We start from the raw sequence: 21609 nt of genomic DNA on the forward strand, positions 1-21609 counted from the left end.
AGCACTTCCAGAAGGGTCGGATTAAGACAGATGGAGGAAATAAAAAGGCATACTTAAAAAATGTGGAAAATTTAACAATATCCAGAATTACTGTAGGTCTGTGGGAAGTGCATGGCCAGGAGCAGGGGTGGAACCCCAGAGGCAGCTAGAACATCTTAGGAGAAAGTGCAGCCACTCTCTTGGGGTTACTGGGTCAGTTTTTGAAACAAGTGGTAAGGAACCTTTCCCAAAAGGCTGTTTATCTGCACGCTTCCTATAGCGGAGATTTTTCCAGTCTCTGGCAGTGTTTGCTCCACTGGTATCTAAGGCAACAGATACCAGCCCCATGAAATCAGCCCCACTCCTCACTAACGACGTTAGCCAGTCCTGCAATGAAATTTAACCTGTGACACTGCTGTACTTTTCATTTAAACTTTCATTTGGAGAGAAGCAGTGTTTGGAGACCCTGCAGTTTGTCCTGCTAATAAAGACAAGTGTTGGGACCTTTAAAGGTGCCATTCATCTTTTGCCTTTATTAAATTCAATTTTCTTAAGCCCATGATACATCATGAAATTAAGAGTTGACATTCCTGCAGAAACAAAAATATCTATCAAACATAAACAGAAAGGGGGGAGAAAAGAGGCCTCTATTACCAAGAATTTATGACTTAAAGTAGATCTGTTTCCACTTTTTTTCTCTCTCTCTTTTTTTTTTTTAACAAGCATATGGTTTGTTTTAGATATCTGAAATGTTATTACAGATCTAGAATTTCATTAGTAATTATTATGAAACGGTGAGCACTTAGACACTCATACACACAACCCCCCAAGAGACTGTGATGCAGGAAGGCAGCCGGGTGCTCTCTCATGTTTCACAGCAGCCCAGTGAGCTCAACATGCTCAGCTCCATCTCCACCATTCAAGGACCTTCACTGCTTCTTCCAGGCAGGAAAGGTGGAGGAAAGCAGCATGAGGGAGTTAAGGGCAGAGATTCACTGACACTTCCTTTCTTCTATCAGAGCCTGATCATCCCTAAGTGTTACCTTGAGATCCTCACATATAACCACTCCAACACTGAGTAAATGTTCCAACTTTGGCAGTGATTTGTGCCAGCAGCATTTGGGGCTTCTAAGCTTTCCCTCTGCCTCCACCGCAAGCTTTTCCTTATAGCACAACCAGGAGTTATGGATGTGCTAAAATAATGCTGAGGGTGTCCAGAGGCTGCAAATAGCCGCAAGCTACCAGAAGAACAAATGTACTCATTTGAATTTTGCGAGCACTGCAATTAGGTATTTTATTTAGCACTGCAAAGTAACTTGAAAGGAAATCCAGGATTCAAACCACCACCAATAAATAAGCGGCTTTTTATTTTCCTTTCATTGTCAGAGAAGTTGAACATGTTTTCTGTTGAGAAATTCTGCACAAGGCTCCCAATTACAGGCATTTGCATTTATATTGTTGGAACACAGAGCTTCTAAAATCAATATTAACACGCTTAAAGAAAAAAACATCAGCACCCTGTCCCTCCCCTCAGCTGTGCCCCCAAAGACAGTAACAATAGGAACCTACAGAGCCAGAGGCTTATACAGATCCATTACCAGGTCCACTCTCTTTATAACACTCCTACATTTACTATTTCAAGGTACTCCAAGCAAATCTATGTGACAGTTTCCTCAGAACTTTTGTCCTTCTGAAAAACCAAGGGTTTAAAAAAAAGTTCCAGGTAGAAGTCTCCTGTTCAACCTGGCTGTCCCTAGCCAGTGGGTTGAGCAGCAGCAGGGTAACTGTGCACTGGCTAGGGACTTTCTTCTAAGAGGGATTTGAAAAATTCTTAATGGCATGTGAAAGCACTGCTATAAACCCAGCCCCTCCTTACCCAGTTGTCCTATATGAAACTCCCTTCCCTTTAACACCAGAGCAGGGATGCATCAATTCAGCTGTCTTGATCTTCTTGCTAATAAAAGAAATGAACAAGCACAAGACTATACTTGCTAAACAATTTCCAGTCAGAGAAGAAAGCACCTGAAATTACCCTAATTCCCATAGAGCAATCTTTTTGCTTATCCTTTTTCCTTATCATTATAGAGAAAGAACAAAGTGCCCAGCAAGAGCATCCCAGCTCTCAAAACCTTTTAATCCAGACGCCTATGTACAAAGTGGACAGGGCATGCTTCAGGACACAGAGTTATATATTTGAGGAAGACTGTATGGCCTATTCAGTTCAAAAACTACCAGAGAATAATTTATCCCTCACTCTAACCCCCATGTGAAGAAGTTTAATAAACACAAGAATAAAAGATGCCCATAAAAATCAGAGCTGACTGTTCAAAATGCAATAAAAACAAGCAGAGGCTGTTGAGAGAAACAGATTTTGTCTGATAAGGAAAAGCATAAAACTTCTTACCAAAATAACCGTTTACACCTTCAAAAAAGGTAAGGGCAGAAGAGGCAAGGGAGTGTCTGTGAAGGGACAGAGCTTAGCACCAGCTCATTTTGTTCAGGGATGGTTTCCCCCCCTCTTTAAAGAAAAAAAAAGTCATTTTATGCACAAGGAGCTTATTTCTTAAACAAACACTCGTGTTTTTGATTTACACCACGGGCTGCTCCTAAATAATTTATGGCGGGTTAAATTTATTGCACAGCCCTGGCCGGCTGCAAATTCGAATTGCCAAATAATTAGATTTTAGGGCAATGCTTATAAATTATCCGCCGATTTGTCCGGACTTGTTTGTCAGTTGCTTTGTGCTTCGGGTCATCTTTGGCATTTCGCTGTTTGTGTTTTAATTGCTGATTTACACTTTGACAGATGAGAGTTGATGCCTCCAAGATCGGGGAGAGGCTGTGGGGGCGTTGAAGAGCAGAGAGAATCAGAGCTTTTAAAGCCTTGTGATTTTCTTTTTTTTTCCAAGGCAATTAAAATCGAAAAGGGACATAGTAAGGACAGCACTAGCCTAACAGATCTGCCTCCCCAGTTTCCATCCTCTGCCTTAATTATTATTTTAACTAAAGCCATTTCCAAGTGAGCAGCCTTGCACTGGCCCTCAGGGGCAGTAACCAAGATGACCTCATAGGTCTTTTCCCCACTTCTAAATTTTTATTAAACTAACCAAAACAAGTACCATAAAGCCAACACCTCTCCAGTGTGGAACAGCAGGACTTCTGCTGAATCAGGGCTATGCTGGCTTTCCAAAGGATGTCTGCCTGCACACACACTGTGGAGCCTCTCAGCGCCTCCGTCCTGGCTAAGTTACCCTGTGTACTGATTAAACCTCTCAAAAGGTCTTTGGGGAAACAGCTGACCTCCAAATCTCTTTTTTCCATCACTACCTAGCTTAAAATACACATAATCATACATCTAACAAATTGATAAATTTAAAAGTACTACTACATCCTAGAAAAGCATGAAGGGAAATACACATCAAAAACAAAACACAAGAGAACTGGAAGGCATATGGGAAGATCATGAAACACTGGGATAGGATGACGTGAAGAATAATTCTGCTGCCTGACCATTGATTATCCAATGTTTCTTCTTCCCCCTGCTTTCAGGTGAATCACACTGCCTACCCCCAACACTCAGGTACTGAAGCCCAATGTCAAAGGCTGGATTTCCTCAAAGATAAATTTCGAGTTGCATTTTGGGTTCTGCACTGACATCAAACGTGGCTCTTGTTTCCCAGTGCTGCCTTACAACTCTGAGGGTGAGGGACCATTTCTCTTTCTTTAATAGAAGCTGAAATCCCCATCTAATCACATGCCTCCAGGAGATTCAGCTTTAAAAGAGACATCTAGTCCATGCACCTGCCTGAGGGCAGCATCATCACCCCCTAAATAATTTCTGACTTTGTCTAGGCTGTTTTTACCGACTCCAATAAGAGAGACTCACATACTCCCCAGGCAGTCACTCTATCCTCCTGTTTCATTAGTCTTATCATAGGAAAGTTTTTCCTAATGTCTAATCTGAATTTCCCTTGCTGTTGTTTAAATTCCCAACTGCTCTTCATACCCACAGCAGACACAGGCCAGAACATTGCCTTTCTCATTTTTGCAACAACGACCTCATCTTATATACCTCTCATCACTGCATTAAACATAACCCCAATGCCATCCAGCCTGCACTCACAGCTGCCTTTTCCTGTGATCACCCCTGCTCACACTCACTGATTGTCTTATTCACTCTCTTGAAATAGAATCTTTTTTTTTCTTCTAAAGAGTATGGAATACAAAGTGAAGTACTTCATCAGCGCAAGTCCCTTCTTACAGGGCCAACAAAAGGAAGATCCACGTCTCACAAATGACTCTTTTCTCCTAAACTTACCACTGTGGTCCTTGGGAGTTTTTCATGGCTGCCATTGCACCTGAAATCTTGACAGCAGGCTCACAACCCTTGTCCTGCCATTCTTAACAAAACTTTCAGTAATCATTTTCTCCCAGGCTGGTTCCTACCTCTCACCACCAGCATCATCTTTCCCTGCCAAAACTCACTAAGCTATTTTGATCTTTCCAGCAGGACCCAGACATCAAGAGTAAGGCAGAATCTCCTTCTTTTCACACATGGGATGAGAAATATAAACCATCAGACATCAGCACTTCAATGTGTTTCTTCAAGCACTATTGACATATATTTAACCACCCAGAACATCTCTACTGACACAGCCAACAACAATTTAAGCTTGACAGTTTGGGGGAAGTTTAGCACTCAGACCAAGTTAAAAACAGCACACACACACACATTTCCAAGTATTACCTTTCCACTGCAAGATGGCAACTACACTATATCCTTTTTCACATCCACTCCTCTCTATGGCAGACAAATAGCCCGTGCAGTCCCTGTTGCAGAATTATCAGATCATTTCAAGTCCCAACCTCTTCACCTGATATTGAGCAGGACAAATGATCAATGTTCCCAACAACACTAAAACATCTGGGATGGGTAGAAAGGGCACATTAGTGCATGTAAATGAATACCCAGGGTTTTACAGACATCACAACTAGCTGCTGATGACAGCACATTTCTGCCTGACAGAAAGGAACTAAATAATGTTATGAAGAGTTATTTTGCCAGCTAACAAGTGCACAGATCAACAAAGATAACACAGGGATGGTTGCACAGCAAGCTTGGCATAAAGGGGAAAAAGCCCACAAGATTTAAGCATGTCCTGTGTCCTTCTCACTAAAAGAGCTGAGTTGCATTGCTTCTTTATCAGGAAGGTTTTGTTCAAAGCTAAGACAAGACCACTTTAACACAGCAAAGACAATTTCCCAGGAACCACGGCAGTCTGAAAAGCATCATCCCCAAGTAGCACTAGCTGGGCACTATGCCATGAAAGAATACTGCCTAGTTTTCAAACATTATGTTGGGAGTGATGCAAAATACTTCCCATGCCTCAGAGGCTGTGAAAGAGCAGCAGGCACACACAATCATCCACAATCACACTGGGCCATGCACACAGCAGGACAAGCACAGCAAATATACAAACCTGGGACACCCATCCCCTTCACTTCAGAAATGCACATGATGGGAGTATTTCAAGAAGCACACATAGCCCTCATCAGTGGCTTTATGGAGAGGCAACCAATCCAGCACACTTGCACATTCCTGAGCTAGCTTGGATCTTTTCCTTTCAGGGTGACTGCCACTCAACTACTTTCTGCTGTAACAACAAGTCTACTTAACTTTGCAACTTGTCACCTAAACGATGTGTAATGTTTGCACAGCTAAGGATACAGTGTTCAAACAGCACAGGTGGGAAATTGCACGCAGGGATGCATAACTGATGTGGGGTCTCTGCACACTGTGAGGGAAAGGGCAACATGACTGATTGCTTTAAAGTAGTCATCTCATCAGCCTGTCAATAGCCAGCCAAAAGCTGAGCAGGTTAGGTCAGGTTAGGACTGCAGCCATTGGCCACCCGAGTGCCTTGGTATTTCAGAATTGTTGCTATAATAATGCTGGGTTTATATCTTTAAATAAAACATTGCTTTGATTTTTTTTTTCGTGCATCAAATGCCTTGCCTGGTGGTCTTATGGTTGTGCTCTCCAGGAGACTTGGGTTCAATAACTGTTCATGTTCTCTAGCTCATCAGGTTTAAAATAAATACTGCTAATTCTGTTGCCTGAAGTCATAACCCACCCTGTCAGATTGATATGGGTCACAGCAAGGTTGTCCCCACTTACTGGGAGAATGAGGGAGGTCTCCAAGTGCAGGTCTGACACCAGGTGCAGTGCAATCCTCTAAAGCTACAAGGCCTAAAGAGGTTTGTTCAAAATCTCAATGCAAACAGGAAAATGCATTTGAAAGGGCTTTTATATGAACTGTTTCCTGCCACTCTAGAAACTTAAAGCATTCTGATGTAAGAACAATAGCAAAATAACAGCCATAACTGGCAAAGAGGTGATAAATATATACATATTTACTTACCTGTAGTAAAAAAAAACCAATACTTTTAAGTCACCATGTTACATGTATTTTAACAGCATTTCTCTAGAAACAGCATTGTAAGAAGCTGAATGGAGAAGTAGGTTATTAAAACTACACCCAAGCCCAAGATGCATGAACATAGGTAATTACAGATTAATATTCTACTGTAATACTTATGCTGAGTTAAAGTTGCCATGGGAAACAAGCCTGAATTTCTTTATTTTTCAGCAACTCATGATCATCCTCAATAAAGGTTTTGGCAGGTGATTTCTAGTGCATTGAGCTTAACAGCCACACAAAAACAGTGCAAGATGAAAGCTGCTACATGGGGATGTCTAGATAGAACAGGCAGGCACAGATGCACATAGGTCCTCTATCCACCTCTGGGTAGGATTGTGACAATGTCTGTTACTGTGTGAGACACCTGCATTCCCATCCTGGCCTTCAGCTGGGATTGCCTTGATTCAGTCTCCACGGAAAACAACATGGAAAGCACACAGAAAGTACCTTGCAGCCTGCTCCCCAGCAGATGAGCGATCCCTCCATCGCCTCTTCCTGCAGCAAGTTTGTGATTTCAAGGACACATTCCTCCTACAAAGTACCTTCAGGTATGGCTCCCAAGGCAGCTTCCCTATCCTCTATCTAGTCATCCTACACAGAGAGCTTGGCAGGGACTGCACATCTGTTGATATGGCCTAAATTTGGTGGAAATTAGCATCCATTCCCATTACAAGGTCAGTCTATAAATCACAGCAGCTCAGGAGCAGAGAGACACATGACTCAGTTGTCCCTGCTGCAGTAACAAGATCGCAGATAGAGCAGGACAGGCAGCTGTACAGAACATCACAGCCACTCCAGCTGTACCTGCCCGTGACTGGGAGCTGGATGTGAGACTGATGTTCAAGGGAAAACACATGTAATGCTCTTTTACAGCAGCACTCAAGGAAAGGCACACTGAATCTGATATAACCTTCTCCTGCATTTGTACTAAATATTATCTTACAGAAAGACTGGCTCCTATTTGTTAATACACTTTTGCCAGTCACCATATGTACTGTGATCATCCAGATTTGCTTGAACACCAAAAATAAATTAGTAACTGAACATCTGCTTAGTCTGTGTCAGTGTTTATGGTTTTATGTTGAAATGGTGAGTGGTGTTTTATATTTATTAGTATATCCAGTTTTATCTGACAGCAATTATAATTAAAAATTCTCCCAAAATAACAATCTAAATGCATGCTAAACAGAGTTGAAGTATCTAGGATACACTAACAAAAAAATCAAGATATTTTCACATTTAAAAAGTACTGTTTAGGAGGACACAGAAAACACTGGCTGTAAACAATTTATTCTTCTGCTTCTGGTCACAATCTTCTTCAGCAATAAGAAGATCTGAACATTTCATATTTTCCCTTTACAGAGAGTTTGAAAGAGGCCAATTACTACTTCCCAAATGATTGCCAATTTGAATGAATCTGAGACAATGAACACCTGAAAAAACTGACATGAAAAAACGCAACTTTATCATTACTGAAAGCTCATTTAGCAGCTCAGCTACTCCTAGATCCAGCTCCTTCCAGCAGGTCAGAGATCTGATGCTCTTCTATGCTTCCAGGCAGCAGACATACAGAGCTTGAATTTTATTTGATTTTCATTTAAGTGGCCTTAATAAATTAGAGTAGAGATTAACATCATATATAGAAGGCCAATTTCAAATTCAGCTTTGAACAGATCTGATTTCTACTGTCAGACTTTTTATATTTAAAACAAATAATTTATTTTCATCTGCTTGGCTGAAGTTGAAGGCAAGATACTTGGCTTGCTGACTGAAAGAGGCACACCTTCTTACTGCATTAGTAAAGGCAGCCACAGATCTGAGTCTGTGGAGTTGCTTAACACAGTCACTGAAAGCACTGACCATCATAAACATTGGTGTCTACAAGGACGAAGGGACAAAAGAGCAAGACTCCCACTTATTAATGCATCTTCTCATGAAGCTAAAGCTCCATATGTATCCAGCTCTATGGGCTGACAGTGTATAAAAGCAGGTACTTATAAACTCTTATCAGACAGTAAAAGAAAAAACTCAGAGCTGAAAAATGAAATACACCACCACCGTTCAGGGTCCACTGACCTCCACAGAATGACAGCTCCCAGCTGACCCCAGTGGGCTTCGGATCCCATTCCAAAGGCACAAGGTAAGCTTTAAAGAGATGCGAGAGGCCAGCCATAAACATCTCTTGCTGCCAACCCCTAATGACCTTTGGCTGGCTAAAACACTACATGACACAGACTGTGCAGTTAAAACCCCCCACACCTTCTTTTCTCCCTGGGATGGTCCCATTATTCATGCATACATCCAGAAAGCCAATAAAGCTGAGCGGTTTCTATGTGTATATAAACAAGCACTGATGGAGGGGCGTATCTTCTGAAAGCAGTCAGAAGTCAGGGCTGCAAGGATGCTCCCGTTCCTTTGTGGGTATAGGGCAGGGAACATGAAGGACCCTCGATGCCTGACACAGGAGTGAGTGGTAAAGCACAGGGCAGTGGGCACAAGGCACTCAGACAGCAGTCTCAGCCACCAGAGCCACAATGCAGATGGCTTCCCAGGGGAATACCACTGTCCTTGACCCTCCTTGATCCCCATTACAGAGGCCATAACACGAGACCTCAGAGAGAGATCGGGCAATGTGAAAGGGAATGGAAATGAAGGGGTCTTCAGGGCTCACGAATGAGCATGAAGGACTTCCCCAGGGATAAAGGCAGCAAGGCTGCCAGTTACAGAGGAGCACGAGTAAATACAATGGGAGGGGGGAGCAGATGTGGCAGTCACACATCTTAGTGTACATAAAAAGATAGCTCTTTCAGTAGTTTCTTGTAAGAAGCCAGAATATTTTTAAGAACAGTGAGTGAGAAATGTGAAATGTGCTGTATGGTGGCAAGTGAACTCTTGCAAGATTTTTAGGCTGAACTGGCTAAACTTACAGCTATGCCTACCCACTTAAAGTAACGTGGATCACAGCTTAGCTTAGCTCTGTATACACAGCCTTCTCATCAAATCCCACTGCATCTGAATTTCATTGTATCTAAACTTCTATTTTGCAGGTATTAAAATAAAAGCAAAAAAATTATCAGTATCACAGTGAAGATCAGCACATGACCATTTCTAGCTCCCAGCTCTGACCTCAGACCAAACCTCCAAAACCTGTCTATCAATCCTGCAGTGAAAGAGTCTGTCACTAAAACTTTGCAGAAAACATCACTGAAATGCATGGCACAGTTTGCTCACCATGACATACAGCCTAGCAGTGAAGAGGACAAAAGCCATGCTGGTCAGCAAAGACATAAGAGATATGTTTCCAGATTTTGGCAGGCACCTTCAGCCTTTCCAGCTACATTGAGACCCATGTAGTAAAAGTAATTTCTTTATTTGTCAAACTAATTTGTTGGTGAGGATGTGAGGGACTGACAGCCCTTTCAACACATTATATGATACAGACAGGCAACTGAACACAGCAGACTGGAAAAACAACACTGAAGAACATCTCCACCTTAAAGGTGCTATCTCACCAACAAAATATATAGCAGATCTGCATTGGCCCAGACCATTACTTTCCCTGGCAAGGACTTGGGGACAAAGCTCCTTAAAACAGTAGTAATCATATTCCACTCATGCTCCTTTTTACTGCCAGCTGTAAACTAGCTCCACATGCATCATGGTTTTGCATCAAAATGTGCACAGACCAAGCCCATATCCAAAGGGACAAGGTAGATCCAATTTACAGCTTTGACAGGTCTGTGCACCCGAGGCAGAGCATGCAGGAAATAGCCTGATATCTCACTTGGGGAGTGCTTAAGAGCCTGCTAGTAGAACTGGATGCAGAGCCACAACAGCCTCCCACAAAGAGCCAGCCAAAGAGCAGGGAATTTGCTATCCACTTTTCAAGAAACACAAAGGACAGGCAGCACCCACCAAGGCACTACTGAGGAAGACAGGAGTCAAGCTTGATCCCAACTCGCACCAATCCTTTGTTAGGACAAGTGCAAGGGAAACACAGCGGCACTGGGAAACGCACACACTGCACTGAGTCACTTCAGTAATGAGGCACCACACTAAAAACTGCTTCAGCCTTTCATATAGTTGAAACAAAGCAAAAGGAACTTGTGACCCAATGCAGGTATTACTAACATATGCAGACCAATTACTTTGCAGAGGAGGCTGAGTCCACTTTAGACCCAGAAATTCTGTTTGTTCACTAACAACCTAATATCAAGGGTTTTCTTCTTTTTAGTACAGTTTTCCAGTTAAAAACCTAGGCCTATCCTGATAACAACTGAGAATATTTTTACTAATCTGCTCTACAGTACTGTGGATGAACTGTTTGCAGATAAGTTTTGTACTTCATCTGGATCTCCGTATGTCTCAAGTGGCAGAGCACTAGAAGATCTCTCTGAAGCTGAACTCTTCCTGTCTCATTACACTCCAGAGTTAAAACCCAGGCAAGATATCTGATCTTGCTGAAATGATCTAAAAAACTGTTTTTGTTCTCTACTTAGCAATACCATTATGTTGCACATATTCCCATAATTCAAAATATTCTTTTCCTAAAGCTGTTCGTTACCAACAGTAGAATTTTTCCTTGCAGAATCAAACATGGCTGCCATCTATTAATGCAAGCTTCCAGCCAAAGACTTTTAGACCCTTCCCAGTTCAGACAAATGACAAGTATACATGACTTAAATAACACATATGAATTGTGTTTTCAATAACACATGAATTGTCACTTCCTTGACAGAAATCAGACTCCTTTATTCATTCCCACCAAACAGTCCTGGCATTGCTCCTGCGACAGCAGGTGACTGGCAAGCGCCCTGGAGAACCAGCAACAGAAAGGAGGTGGGACAAACCAGAAAAAATTAGTGAGCCAGCACTGTGGTTTTTTTCCTTTTATCTCTCAGAAGAGCAGCAGCAACTTGCAAGGCAACAATTAACACGATTAACTATTTACCTGAGGATGAATCTGCGGTTTATCACATGTAGCCTCAAAATCCAGCACTAAGAAGTAGTGATATCTCTGTGGAGGGAAGGATGACATTGCTGCCATGGAAGCTCCAAAGCCGTGGGACGCCAGTTTCCTGCTTACGATGGAGCAGAACCTTTCAAGAACACCAGCTGGGAAGAGGAGGGACACAGCTTGTCTTGACCTTGAAAGTAAGTTTGGGGGAAACTTTGCTGCTCCAGTATGGAGGAGTGCTATCATTGAACATCCAGAGGCATCTGAAACTGAAGAGAGACTCATGTTACTCATGCACACCTACATCTCATCTCCACTGGTATCTGTTCACTGTCCTCCTCTGACAGGGATTCCCTTTGTGCATCTCAGTGGAGGTTCCAGCATCACAAACCTGAAATAACACAGTAACCTGCTCTAAGCACAACAGATGACATTTGGATTGAGCTTAAGCTGTTCAGAATCACAGGCAACTGAAAATTAACCTCTGCAAATGACTCTAAATTAAGAACTATGAGATACACAACAGTCATGGCTCTAGGCACCAGATCACACCCCACTGCTGAACCTCATTATGGCAAAACATAATACAAACCAAATAAAACACAGAATATCCAATCTAAGCCCTGTTGAAATTTCTGAGGCCTTTTATCTTTTCATATACAATGCAGTTTCTGATACATGTTAAAAATTAAACACAGCAATACACATACCAGCACTACAACTCATCCAAACAGCTTGACCCTGAAACATCTGCCAGTTGCACCAAAACATGGCATTTCCATTACAAATCCAGGTGGCTGGTCGCTGGAAGGCTTCTCCCCAGGAAAGTTCTCGTTTCCTCTGTATACAAGGTTTCTCAGAGACGTGATTTTAGTGCTACACTCCACTTCTAATTTCAGGTATTTCTCCCAGAGGAGGCTATCAGTTCAACTGATCACACGCAGGTACTGCAGGAAGTGTAAAATGCAAGCAGGACTCTACAGGCTACAGTCTTCCTTCCAAAGCAGTACCTCACTCAGCCATCACCTTCTGATACTTTCATCTAACACTATTAAATAAATTGCCTTATCCATGTTGAGAGGACCTGGATTTCCCCTCCTGCTACCTTTCTTCTAAAACTTTGCAGGAAAAAGTTGTCAGGATTGTCACTATCCAAGATGGGTCAGCCTCAGGTCTGTTAGTAGATTTACAGGAATAAGAATTCAAGACTAGTTCATGGTGTTACATGGGTGGGTACAGGGACTGATAACTAAAGAAGCAAATTGCACCAACTCAGTCCTCTTGAACAAGGATAGGAGTACCCCCTCTAATTGTGTATGCACATATATACACACACACCAAGCTATATAGGATATTTAAATCTATCCCCACAGTTGGTCCCACTGCTTGTGGAAGAAGTCCATCACTTGACATGCCACTCACCTGCCCTTTTATGAGCATGCCCTCCCCACACCTGTGCTGGCTTTTTGCTCTACCATGAAGGGATGGAAGTACCCACCATGAGACATGGAGACAAAGTGGCCACAGCAAAACGGGGACTTGCTGCTCACAAACAAAGTCACTGTTTGCACAAAAGACAGCATTTGCTCTCTCCCATCCGTTAGTCTGTCAGGTAAATAATGCACGTGCCAAAACACACACTTAATGAGGTAAATAATATGCCTTGAATAACAGCTAAATCTGTATTTACCTGCGAGACCAGAGAAACTCGGAAGGACCAGATTAGGAGATAATTGCGGCTAAGCAGGTTGTGTGCTTCAAGTAAACACACGTTTGGTAACCTTCCCTTTCCAAGCTTTTGAGTGAAAGGCAAAAATCAAAGAAGTTGAAATGTTTAAGACTAAGCCACTGCCCACACTGCCAATTCCATGGCATATATGCATTGCCCCTGCCTCAAGGCTTTCATGTTTTGAAGCTGTTTGCTTTATTAAAGCACTGTGCCAGAGAACAGGTACCTCAAAAACTGAAAACTCAAGTTACAAAACCAAAAATGAAGAGCCCAACATGGCATTTATCTTGAAGGGGCTCAGTTCTACCTATTGCCTTTTCATCTACAGCTTTGGCTGTCATTCATAAATGCATTACAGCCAAATAGGAGTTACTTATATTTTCTTCTAACATGTGCCAGATAAAAGATATTTAAGGTTTGCATGCTTTAAATCTTCTAACTACCATGAGTCTAAAGGCCCATCACAACAAATATAATATCTCAGAATAAAGCAGCTTGTAAGTTAGTTGCAGGAAAACCTGGTCTTTAGCCTATTGCATCAAATAAAACACACAGTTGGAGTGGGAGAGGCAGACAGGCTTCAACCCCTATCAAACACAGGCAATAAAACATGTATTATCCACCCACCCAGAGCAAGATCTCTTCTCTAATGTATCTTAACTGGCAAGACCAGGGTGTCTGACACGGACCCCATGAATCTTCAGGCTGGGTTGCACTACACACTTTGGTGCAGGGGTTCCCAAGCCACTGAGTCCATGGCAAAGGTAAACCAGACGCCTTGGCAGGATTCAGGCACATCCCCAAGCAGACACAGCAGCATCATGCCAGACCCTGGCATGGAGATCAGGGTCTCAAAAGCACCATGTGACATCCATGGAGGAAATTAACAGTGCCTGTTTACACTAACAGCTTCTGCAGTGCTCCACATCTAGCAACAGGATCAGGCTCCCCATGCTAAAAGCAGCCTCCCTCCCCACTCTCCCGTGTAGCAAAGGGTGCAGTGCTCTGAACAAAGGTTTGTGAAGTGGGGTATTGCATGTGGATTTCCCTACACAGGCAGCATACAAACAAGGGCAACCCCACTGCAAACTCTGCACCTTCAGCCAAATGAAGTTTTAACGGTATGTTTACCCAGCCACTGCTCTGGGTGCCCTGGGAAGACCTCACATCATCTTCTTTGGCAAGGTCAGAGTGCCTCAGAGCACAAGATAGCTGGTGAGCAAACACACTTTATTAGATGTCATGTAAAGCATTTATAATGGCTATGACAATGCAAAGCACTACTAGTTACCCTGTACTTTTTCCAAGAGAAAACGATGCAAGCAATGCAGCTTCAAAAATTAAAAAAACAGCTCTAGCCATATAAATCCACCTGTTCAGTGATTCCATTTCCAAACCTACATAAAACACCATATATATATATTTCTTATACACACAGGATCAGATTATAATCTCAGACAGTGCAAGCTGTCACATCTGGCAGTCAACCTTACTAGGTTAATATTTCATATCACACAGCTCAAATTCCTCACACAGATACGTATGAAATGTTATGGGACCATGAACTGAGGTTGGACCTCAGGAATTATTTTGACAGATTGTACACAGACCTAGGAAAATGTGACAGCACTTTACATTTGCTACACTCAGTAAGATGGGAAATGGCTATATGTGGTGGGATTCAGCTGGAAGATAGTTTCTGTTCTGGGCTGTGTAACACTGTGTGTCCCATATGACAGTACTGGCTAAAACCAGCATCTATATTTTAAAAATAAATTAAGAAAAAAATGTTCTCTGAACATCAGCTGCAGGTACCAAGACAAGTTCAGGCTGAGCACAGCTCTTGCTTCTTTAGCAGTCCAAGCACATGGCACTAAAGCACGACAGTTTGATCACCAGTAAGGAAGGAAAGCCAAGAGAAAGGCAAGTGTCAGCTGTAGCCATCAGCTTTGCCAGGGGCCCCACTGGGTGTGAAGCGGAGAATCTGCACTGGCGGCTGCTGCACGCCAGGCTTCCTACTGGGAAAGTTGCTTAGGGACAAACAAAGCAGCAAGGAACAAGACAGGAAACTCCTGCCACGTGAAGAATGCTGGTGACAAGAGCCAGCAGGGCAGTGCAAATGCTGTCCCCGGCCTGCAGGGCAGCCCCCAAGTCACAGAGAAAGATGTGCACCACACAAGCTCCAGAGGAGTCAAATTCATCAATGGCAGGTCAAATTAGTCTACTAAGAACTTGAGCTTAATGACTCCTGGCAAATAACATAAATATGAACTTTTTACAACTACATCAAATTAAAATTATAGTTTGCCTTTGAGCCCAAAATATTCCCTTTTATTTTCCAGTTTGATAAGCTGAGTAGGGAAGGGGCAGGAAGACAACACCTAACTTGACATTGGCAGGGTGACCCAAGAACTTACATTTTATGAGAGCCTTCACTCACATGTTAAATTACTTCATTATGACAAGACAGCCCTCCACCATATTACAAAACAAACAAGAAAACCCCCCACTAACCTAAACTACAAGAGAAACTGAAATTAAAAAATAAAAGCAAGCAAGCCCTGGGAGTAAAATGCTTGTTTATTATTTGTGCAAAACCTGGGTAGGGGCAGCTGTGACTCCTGGCCTCCAACAGACAACTGAACTCAAGGCTAGAGCAACGAAAACCAATCAAAAATGTAAGTCAGGTTTGTCTATTTTATTGAATTGTGGAGGAAAAAAAGTTAGGGTAATAGAGATGCTTTCTGTAGAACAAAATTGCACACATTTAGTGACACCTGGAACACAGTATAACAAAAAATGCAGGACTTCAATTTTGGTAGCTGTTCAAATGCATACTCAGAGGTCAAATGTGAGCCCATATTTCACTTGTGTGAAAATATAACTGAAGAACAATAGAGATAACTCAGGGTGTTTTTTAATCAACCTTAACCTAAACCCAAATATTTCATTAGATGAACTACAGCACAAAAATGACAGCACCTGGCTAGCCTGTGAGGCAGGAAACAAGAGACTATGAACAAGACCAGCTTATCCACTCTCACCACTCAAACTTGCCAAAAAAAACCAACCAACATAAAGTAAAACAAATAACAAAAGACAAAGCTTTTAGAACTGTTTAATAAAGTAACACAATTTTAGACAGGTAGAATTGCTTCTTTCTTTAATTTGTTAACCTCACAGTATCATCACTTGAACATGAGAACAGTACACTTCAAGGCTGCACTCCCTTCACGTTTGGCTGGGTTTGTCTCCAGCACTGCTAGACAACCACACCTGTGTTTTGGAAAATTTGTAATGTCATGGCACGTCTATATGCTGCCCCATCATTACTCAGCTCAGATACAACTTGGCATTCATCATTTTGTTTTTACAGTACTCCACAATCACATCCAGGCTCTTCCCACTACAGATGAGGAGGTCCCTGTTCTCAAGAACTTACAGTCTAAAATTAGAAGCAATACAAGTGAGGGGAACAACAGAAAAGAATGAGGGGTACAGGAGGAGAGTTGGGCAACTGCTCATCTGGGAGAAACATGCATCTTGGTAGGTCAACTGAAAAAAATAATTCACCCTATACAGGCACTGGTTTCCCTCTGTATGGTCATTATGGAAGAGATAAGTGAACATGGAAAAGGCTGACTAAAGGATGGAGGGCACTCTTGGGTTAAGGAAGGTCTCTCCCATTTCTTGAGCTCATTCTTGCCGCTGGGTTCCTTGGCTGATTTGTCAAAGGCACGACCACACATGTCAGAGCACCAGAATCTCTTCCATTGTGACATCACAGACGCGATGGCTTGTGAGATCACAATGTGCAAGGCCGAAGGCGCTGATTACTTAGGGAAGCACTTGCTGCAGCTATGGCACCCTACAAAGCTGGGAAACAAACACATCTCAGTTCACTTGACAACACAGTGAAACCCACATGAGACTCCACACCAGCAGGACACGAATTTGTCTGAACAGACCACCCAGAAGCCGTCCCAAAGATGCACAGTACAATTCCACTCCAATTTTATTAGGCCACCTCTGCTAGGCAACCCACTTTCGTCAGCTCCTTGACTGGTCTCCTAAGACAGGCTTTGCTGTGTATTTTTAAACCTTCTCCAAGAGTAACTGCAGATGAGCAAACGGGTCTAAGCTGGAGTCTGAAGAAGTTCCACACAGCAAAGGACTGGTCACTTAGAAGAAATGTAGAGAAAGGAAAGAACAAAAATTAAAACAAAGAAGCAATAACAGGGACACATACAGCAAAAGCCAAAGAGGAAGAACAGATTTGCTATTAAGGAAAAGAACAGTTGCACGGGATCAGACCAAAAATCCTCTAGTCCAGTCTCCTGCCTCTGCCTGGGAGCCATAAGAAAATGCACCAATGTGAAACTACACAAAATGACCAAGCCAACAGCTCTGGGAGGCCAAAAGGAGGCAGGCCTGTCCTTCCCTCTCAGTCTTGCTCTCCTGCTGATTAGGTTACACCAGTTCCTGAGCTTGTCTGGCCCTTCTGCGAGCCGATTCAACCACAGGAACCTATAAAAGGACTAACACAGCCAGAATAAAACACAATTAAAACAAGATAGTTTCTGGCTGGTTTAGTGAGATGAGTTAGCTCAGGGCCAGGCTGGATGAATAGCAAAGCTCAAAGAAGAGGATGAGCCCACACTGGCAAAAGCAGGAATGAGATGAGCCATTGGGGCTGTTGGTCAGCTCAGCTGCTCGCCAACCCATGTACTCAGACCAGGACAGAGACACCTGGGATGACATGGCACTTTGCAGAGAATGGAGAAGTTATCTTGGCTCTAGCAGCATAGACACATTAAACTTGAATTCACAAAGCCCACCAGACCATCTGGTCTCAACCTCATGTAATGCTGGCCCTAAAGTTTCCATTTCCTTAGCTGAGCCCAAAGGCTTGAATATCTTTCAGAAAAGTTTCTGGCCTTGAATTGCAGCATGAAGAATGGAGGTTCTCCTCTACCTTCAGACAGCTCGTTCCAATGGTCAATCCATTCACTGTCCAAAAATAACATGTCTTAGTTTTCATTCAAACTTTCCCAGCCCTAGTCTTTGAGATAAGTTCTGAAATTTATGGCACTTCACTGCCCTCAATCCTCAGCACAGCTCCCAGTGCCAGGAGCTAGAGATTTGTAGCTACTACCCATCCAGTCAGTAAAAGCTACTATTGCACATTGGCCTAATTTAGTGGAAAGGAGACATAGTAGGCCACCCTTTGTTTAATGGTATCTGGCACACATAATTATTTCATTTTCATACACATGAATGCCACAGTTTTGCACACCACTTTTACAGCTGCACACCTTCGTTATCTGAAAAATGAAAGTTAACACCTGAGAGTACCAAATGAATCTCAGCCTGGATTCAGGGAAACAAGATTTGCATTGTTCAATACACCAGTAACTTCTGTTCTTCACAAATGAGCTCCAAAAGTGTTAAAAGCAAGCCAAAGCTGTGTCTTGGTACACTGGCAAAGGCTCCAAGCAGAGTAGCGGCTACAGTGGGGCATGGTTTCCACATAACCCAGTCTCAGCCCAGAAAATCTGCCAGGGAAGATAAGATGTTGACCCTAATATTCAACCACAGGAAAAAAAAATAGATTGTAGCAAATACAGCTTAAATTAAAAAAAAAAAACAACAACATTTTTTTGGTTGGAAGAGAAGTATCTTTACCTATACAACATATCTAGGGAGAACCTAACTTTTCAGCTGGCCTCAGGCCAGCTGAGATCACTTCTCACAGGGAAGAAGGGAAATGGTCCACATGGTCCCTAGCACAGCCAGCACCTCTGCTCTAGGTTATGTCTTGACAGCCTCAACTCATCCAATTCTTCCCTTATTCCCCTGCTCACCATGGCACCACACTGGTATGTTAGCTCATCACTACTAGTGAAACACCAGAGGTCTCAGCAGGACCATTTCTAGCAAAAATACCTGCTTCAGATCTGAGAGACTTGTGACAAAAGCACAGCTGCTTACAGCCTTCCATGCTCCCCTGTAAGCCCAGGCTCCCTGGGCAGTCCTGCACCATTTACCTGGATGTCACCACACCTGCACTCCACAGCCTTGGGGCCCTCCACTGCAGGTGGCCACAGGACTGACACAGAGATAGGGTAAAATGCAAATACTTCACACATTTAAGTATCTTCCAGAACTCTATTTCCAAAATTTAAGAGGGTAAAAAAAAAAAAAAAAAAAAATCAAGGCCTACCAAAGTTAACAGAATCAAAACAAGATAAGCACCAAACCAGCAGTGATCAGGCCCTCTAAAGAAAGCGAACTGAAGGATCTCTCAAGTGCAGAACAGAAACTTTAGGTCCTATCAGTGTTTATTTAATCCAAGGTCTTCTTTATTTAGCATCAGGCACACAGGCATTTTTAAAAGGCTTTAATTACTTTCTTCTTTTGGATTTTGGTACCATTCAAATCTGTCTAAACATACTAACCTTACAAAAAAAAAACCCAAACCAAACACACTATTCATGTAGAGCAACTCAAAGTTTGAGATGAACAAGAATGCATAAAAGGGCCACAGGGCCACTCTTTGAAACAAAACAAACATTTAGTCCACACTGTAAATTAATGTGAAAATTCAGTGGCAAAGGGCAGAATCCAGTGCTTCAAAATGGAAACAAAAATATCTGAAGTAAAAAACACCATCTGAAATCAAATTTCCCAAGCCTACGCAGTGGGGACTAATCAACTAGACTTTTAACATACTACTGAATTTCAGAATAATTCATTCTTTATTAAAAGTTCAGATGCCAACTTTAATATCAAGAGATATGAGATGCTACAGTGTTGCAAAAAGACACTACAGGACAAAATCGATTCAAGTTACCATCAAAAAGAAACCAGGTAAAATCCTCCAACAGCTGTAACAGCATCTGATGGGACAAGTATTTTGGAGATGTACATTCCTGGAGCCCTGTATACCTCATCCTTCCTGAGACACAGCGCAAGCATTAACATATTAGAAAACTTGCTGGTCCCCTTGCATCACAGCTGAAAGAATATCAAGAGTTCAGACTAAACAGCAGCTGCCAATCTACCATCTCTGGAACCAAAAGCTCAATAAAGAAACTAGGTAAGTAAAGAAGTAGCAAAACAAATGTCACACTTATTAGCAAACAGGCCAGCAATGACCACGTAAATCCACCAGACACAGGACTTGTAAAAGACAGAACATCAGCAGTACATGACAACACCTCTTTGTACATCTCAGTTTGGAAGAAACACCTGTAACAGCATAGCAGCAAGAAAAGAAAAGGAGAAGAAATTCCTACTGCCACTCAGGAAACAAGTAAACAGACTGTACTCCTAAGCTTTCGCAAGTTTACTTCACTCTCCAGATCTGAGACAGGTGATCAGTTCGATCTCACAGGGTAAAAAATATAGGGAAAAAAAACCAAACCAATAACAAATCTCCTACTCCCGCATTACCTCTACCTATGAACCTCCACATCCCAAAACATAAAAAAATCCTTGCTGCTGCTGCTGCTGCCTGCAGCTCAGCCCGTGCCCAGCCCCTGGGCAGACTGGCTGTTTTCCCTTCCTCAAGCCCTGAAAGCGATTGATCCCGCTGCACCTGGGATCTGGGGGACTGCTGCCACAGCCACCCTCCAGACCTCCCCTCCGGGCCGCGGAGGGCCCGGCAACCCGGGCGTCGAGCGGACGAGGCGCCGCCACCCCGCGCCCTCCCCTCGGGCCGGGGCCGCCCCCGGTCCTCACCGGCACCGGCACCCCCACCCTGCCCCGCCCGGCCCGGCCCGGCCCGGCCCGGCCCGCAGCCCCACGCCCCTGGTTCGAGCCCCGCCGCCGCGGGGGGCCGGGCCGCGCCCCCGCTCCGCGCCGGGCCTTTACCCCCCGCCCCGGGCCACGGCGGCCCCATGTCTCCGCCAGGCCTGCGGGGCCCCCCGCGCCGGCCGGGCCCCGCAGGGCTGGGCCGAGCCGCCGCCCGCCTCCCGCACCACCCCCGCGGCGAAGCCGCCCCGGCCCGGCCGGGCCGGGCCCCGCGCCCCGCACTCCGCACCACGAGTGCCCGGCACCGCCACTCACCGCCCGCACTCTGACCCCCGACCCCGCGCTGAGCGGCAGCGCCGCCGCCCAACCGCAGCGCCGCCCGCCGCCGCTGGGGGCGGGGCTTCCGACCCGCCGCGCCCCCTCGCGCAGGCGCGTGTCTCGCGCCGCCCCGCGGGGCACGCTGGGGGTCGTAGTTCTCCGCGGCCGGCCCCGCCGCGTGGCCGCGCCTCGACGCCGCGCCGGGTCTGGGGGCGCCGGTTCCCACCCCCCCGTGCTCGGCGGGATCTCATCCTCTCCCTGCCGGCCCGACTCCTCGTCTGCCCTGGGGCCAGCACTTACCCGCCTTGTGTCCTCAAGGGCCATCCCAGTGCGTGGCTAGGACACCTCCCCCAGGTCCTGAGGGCTCCGCGCCTCTGTGGTCACTCACC

At 44.1% G+C, this 21609-nt stretch overlaps 1 protein-coding gene across 2 annotated transcripts in view; it reads right to left on the reverse strand.

Moving 5' to 3' along the window:
• Nucleotides 1–21320, reverse strand: part of ERI3 (ERI1 exoribonuclease family member 3) — a 129240-nt gene extending 107920 nt beyond the window's left edge. The window contains exons 1-2 of one of the 2 annotated variants that reach the window (XM_054638742.2): nucleotides 21218–21320; nucleotides 11413–11687 (exon numbers count right to left, since the gene is read on the reverse strand). In XM_054638742.2, coding sequence (XP_054494717.1) covers nucleotides 11413–11664 — 252 coding nt within the window. In that variant the 5' untranslated portion in view covers nucleotides 11665–11687; nucleotides 21218–21320. The other variant, XM_077182445.1, reaches the window with a different exon arrangement.
• Between the last annotated feature and the right edge of the window lie 289 nt (nucleotides 21321–21609).

This window comes from Agelaius phoeniceus, chromosome 8, assembly GCF_051311805.1.
Source record: "Agelaius phoeniceus isolate bAgePho1 chromosome 8, bAgePho1.hap1, whole genome shotgun sequence".
NCBI lineage: Eukaryota > Metazoa > Chordata > Aves > Passeriformes > Icteridae > Agelaius > Agelaius phoeniceus.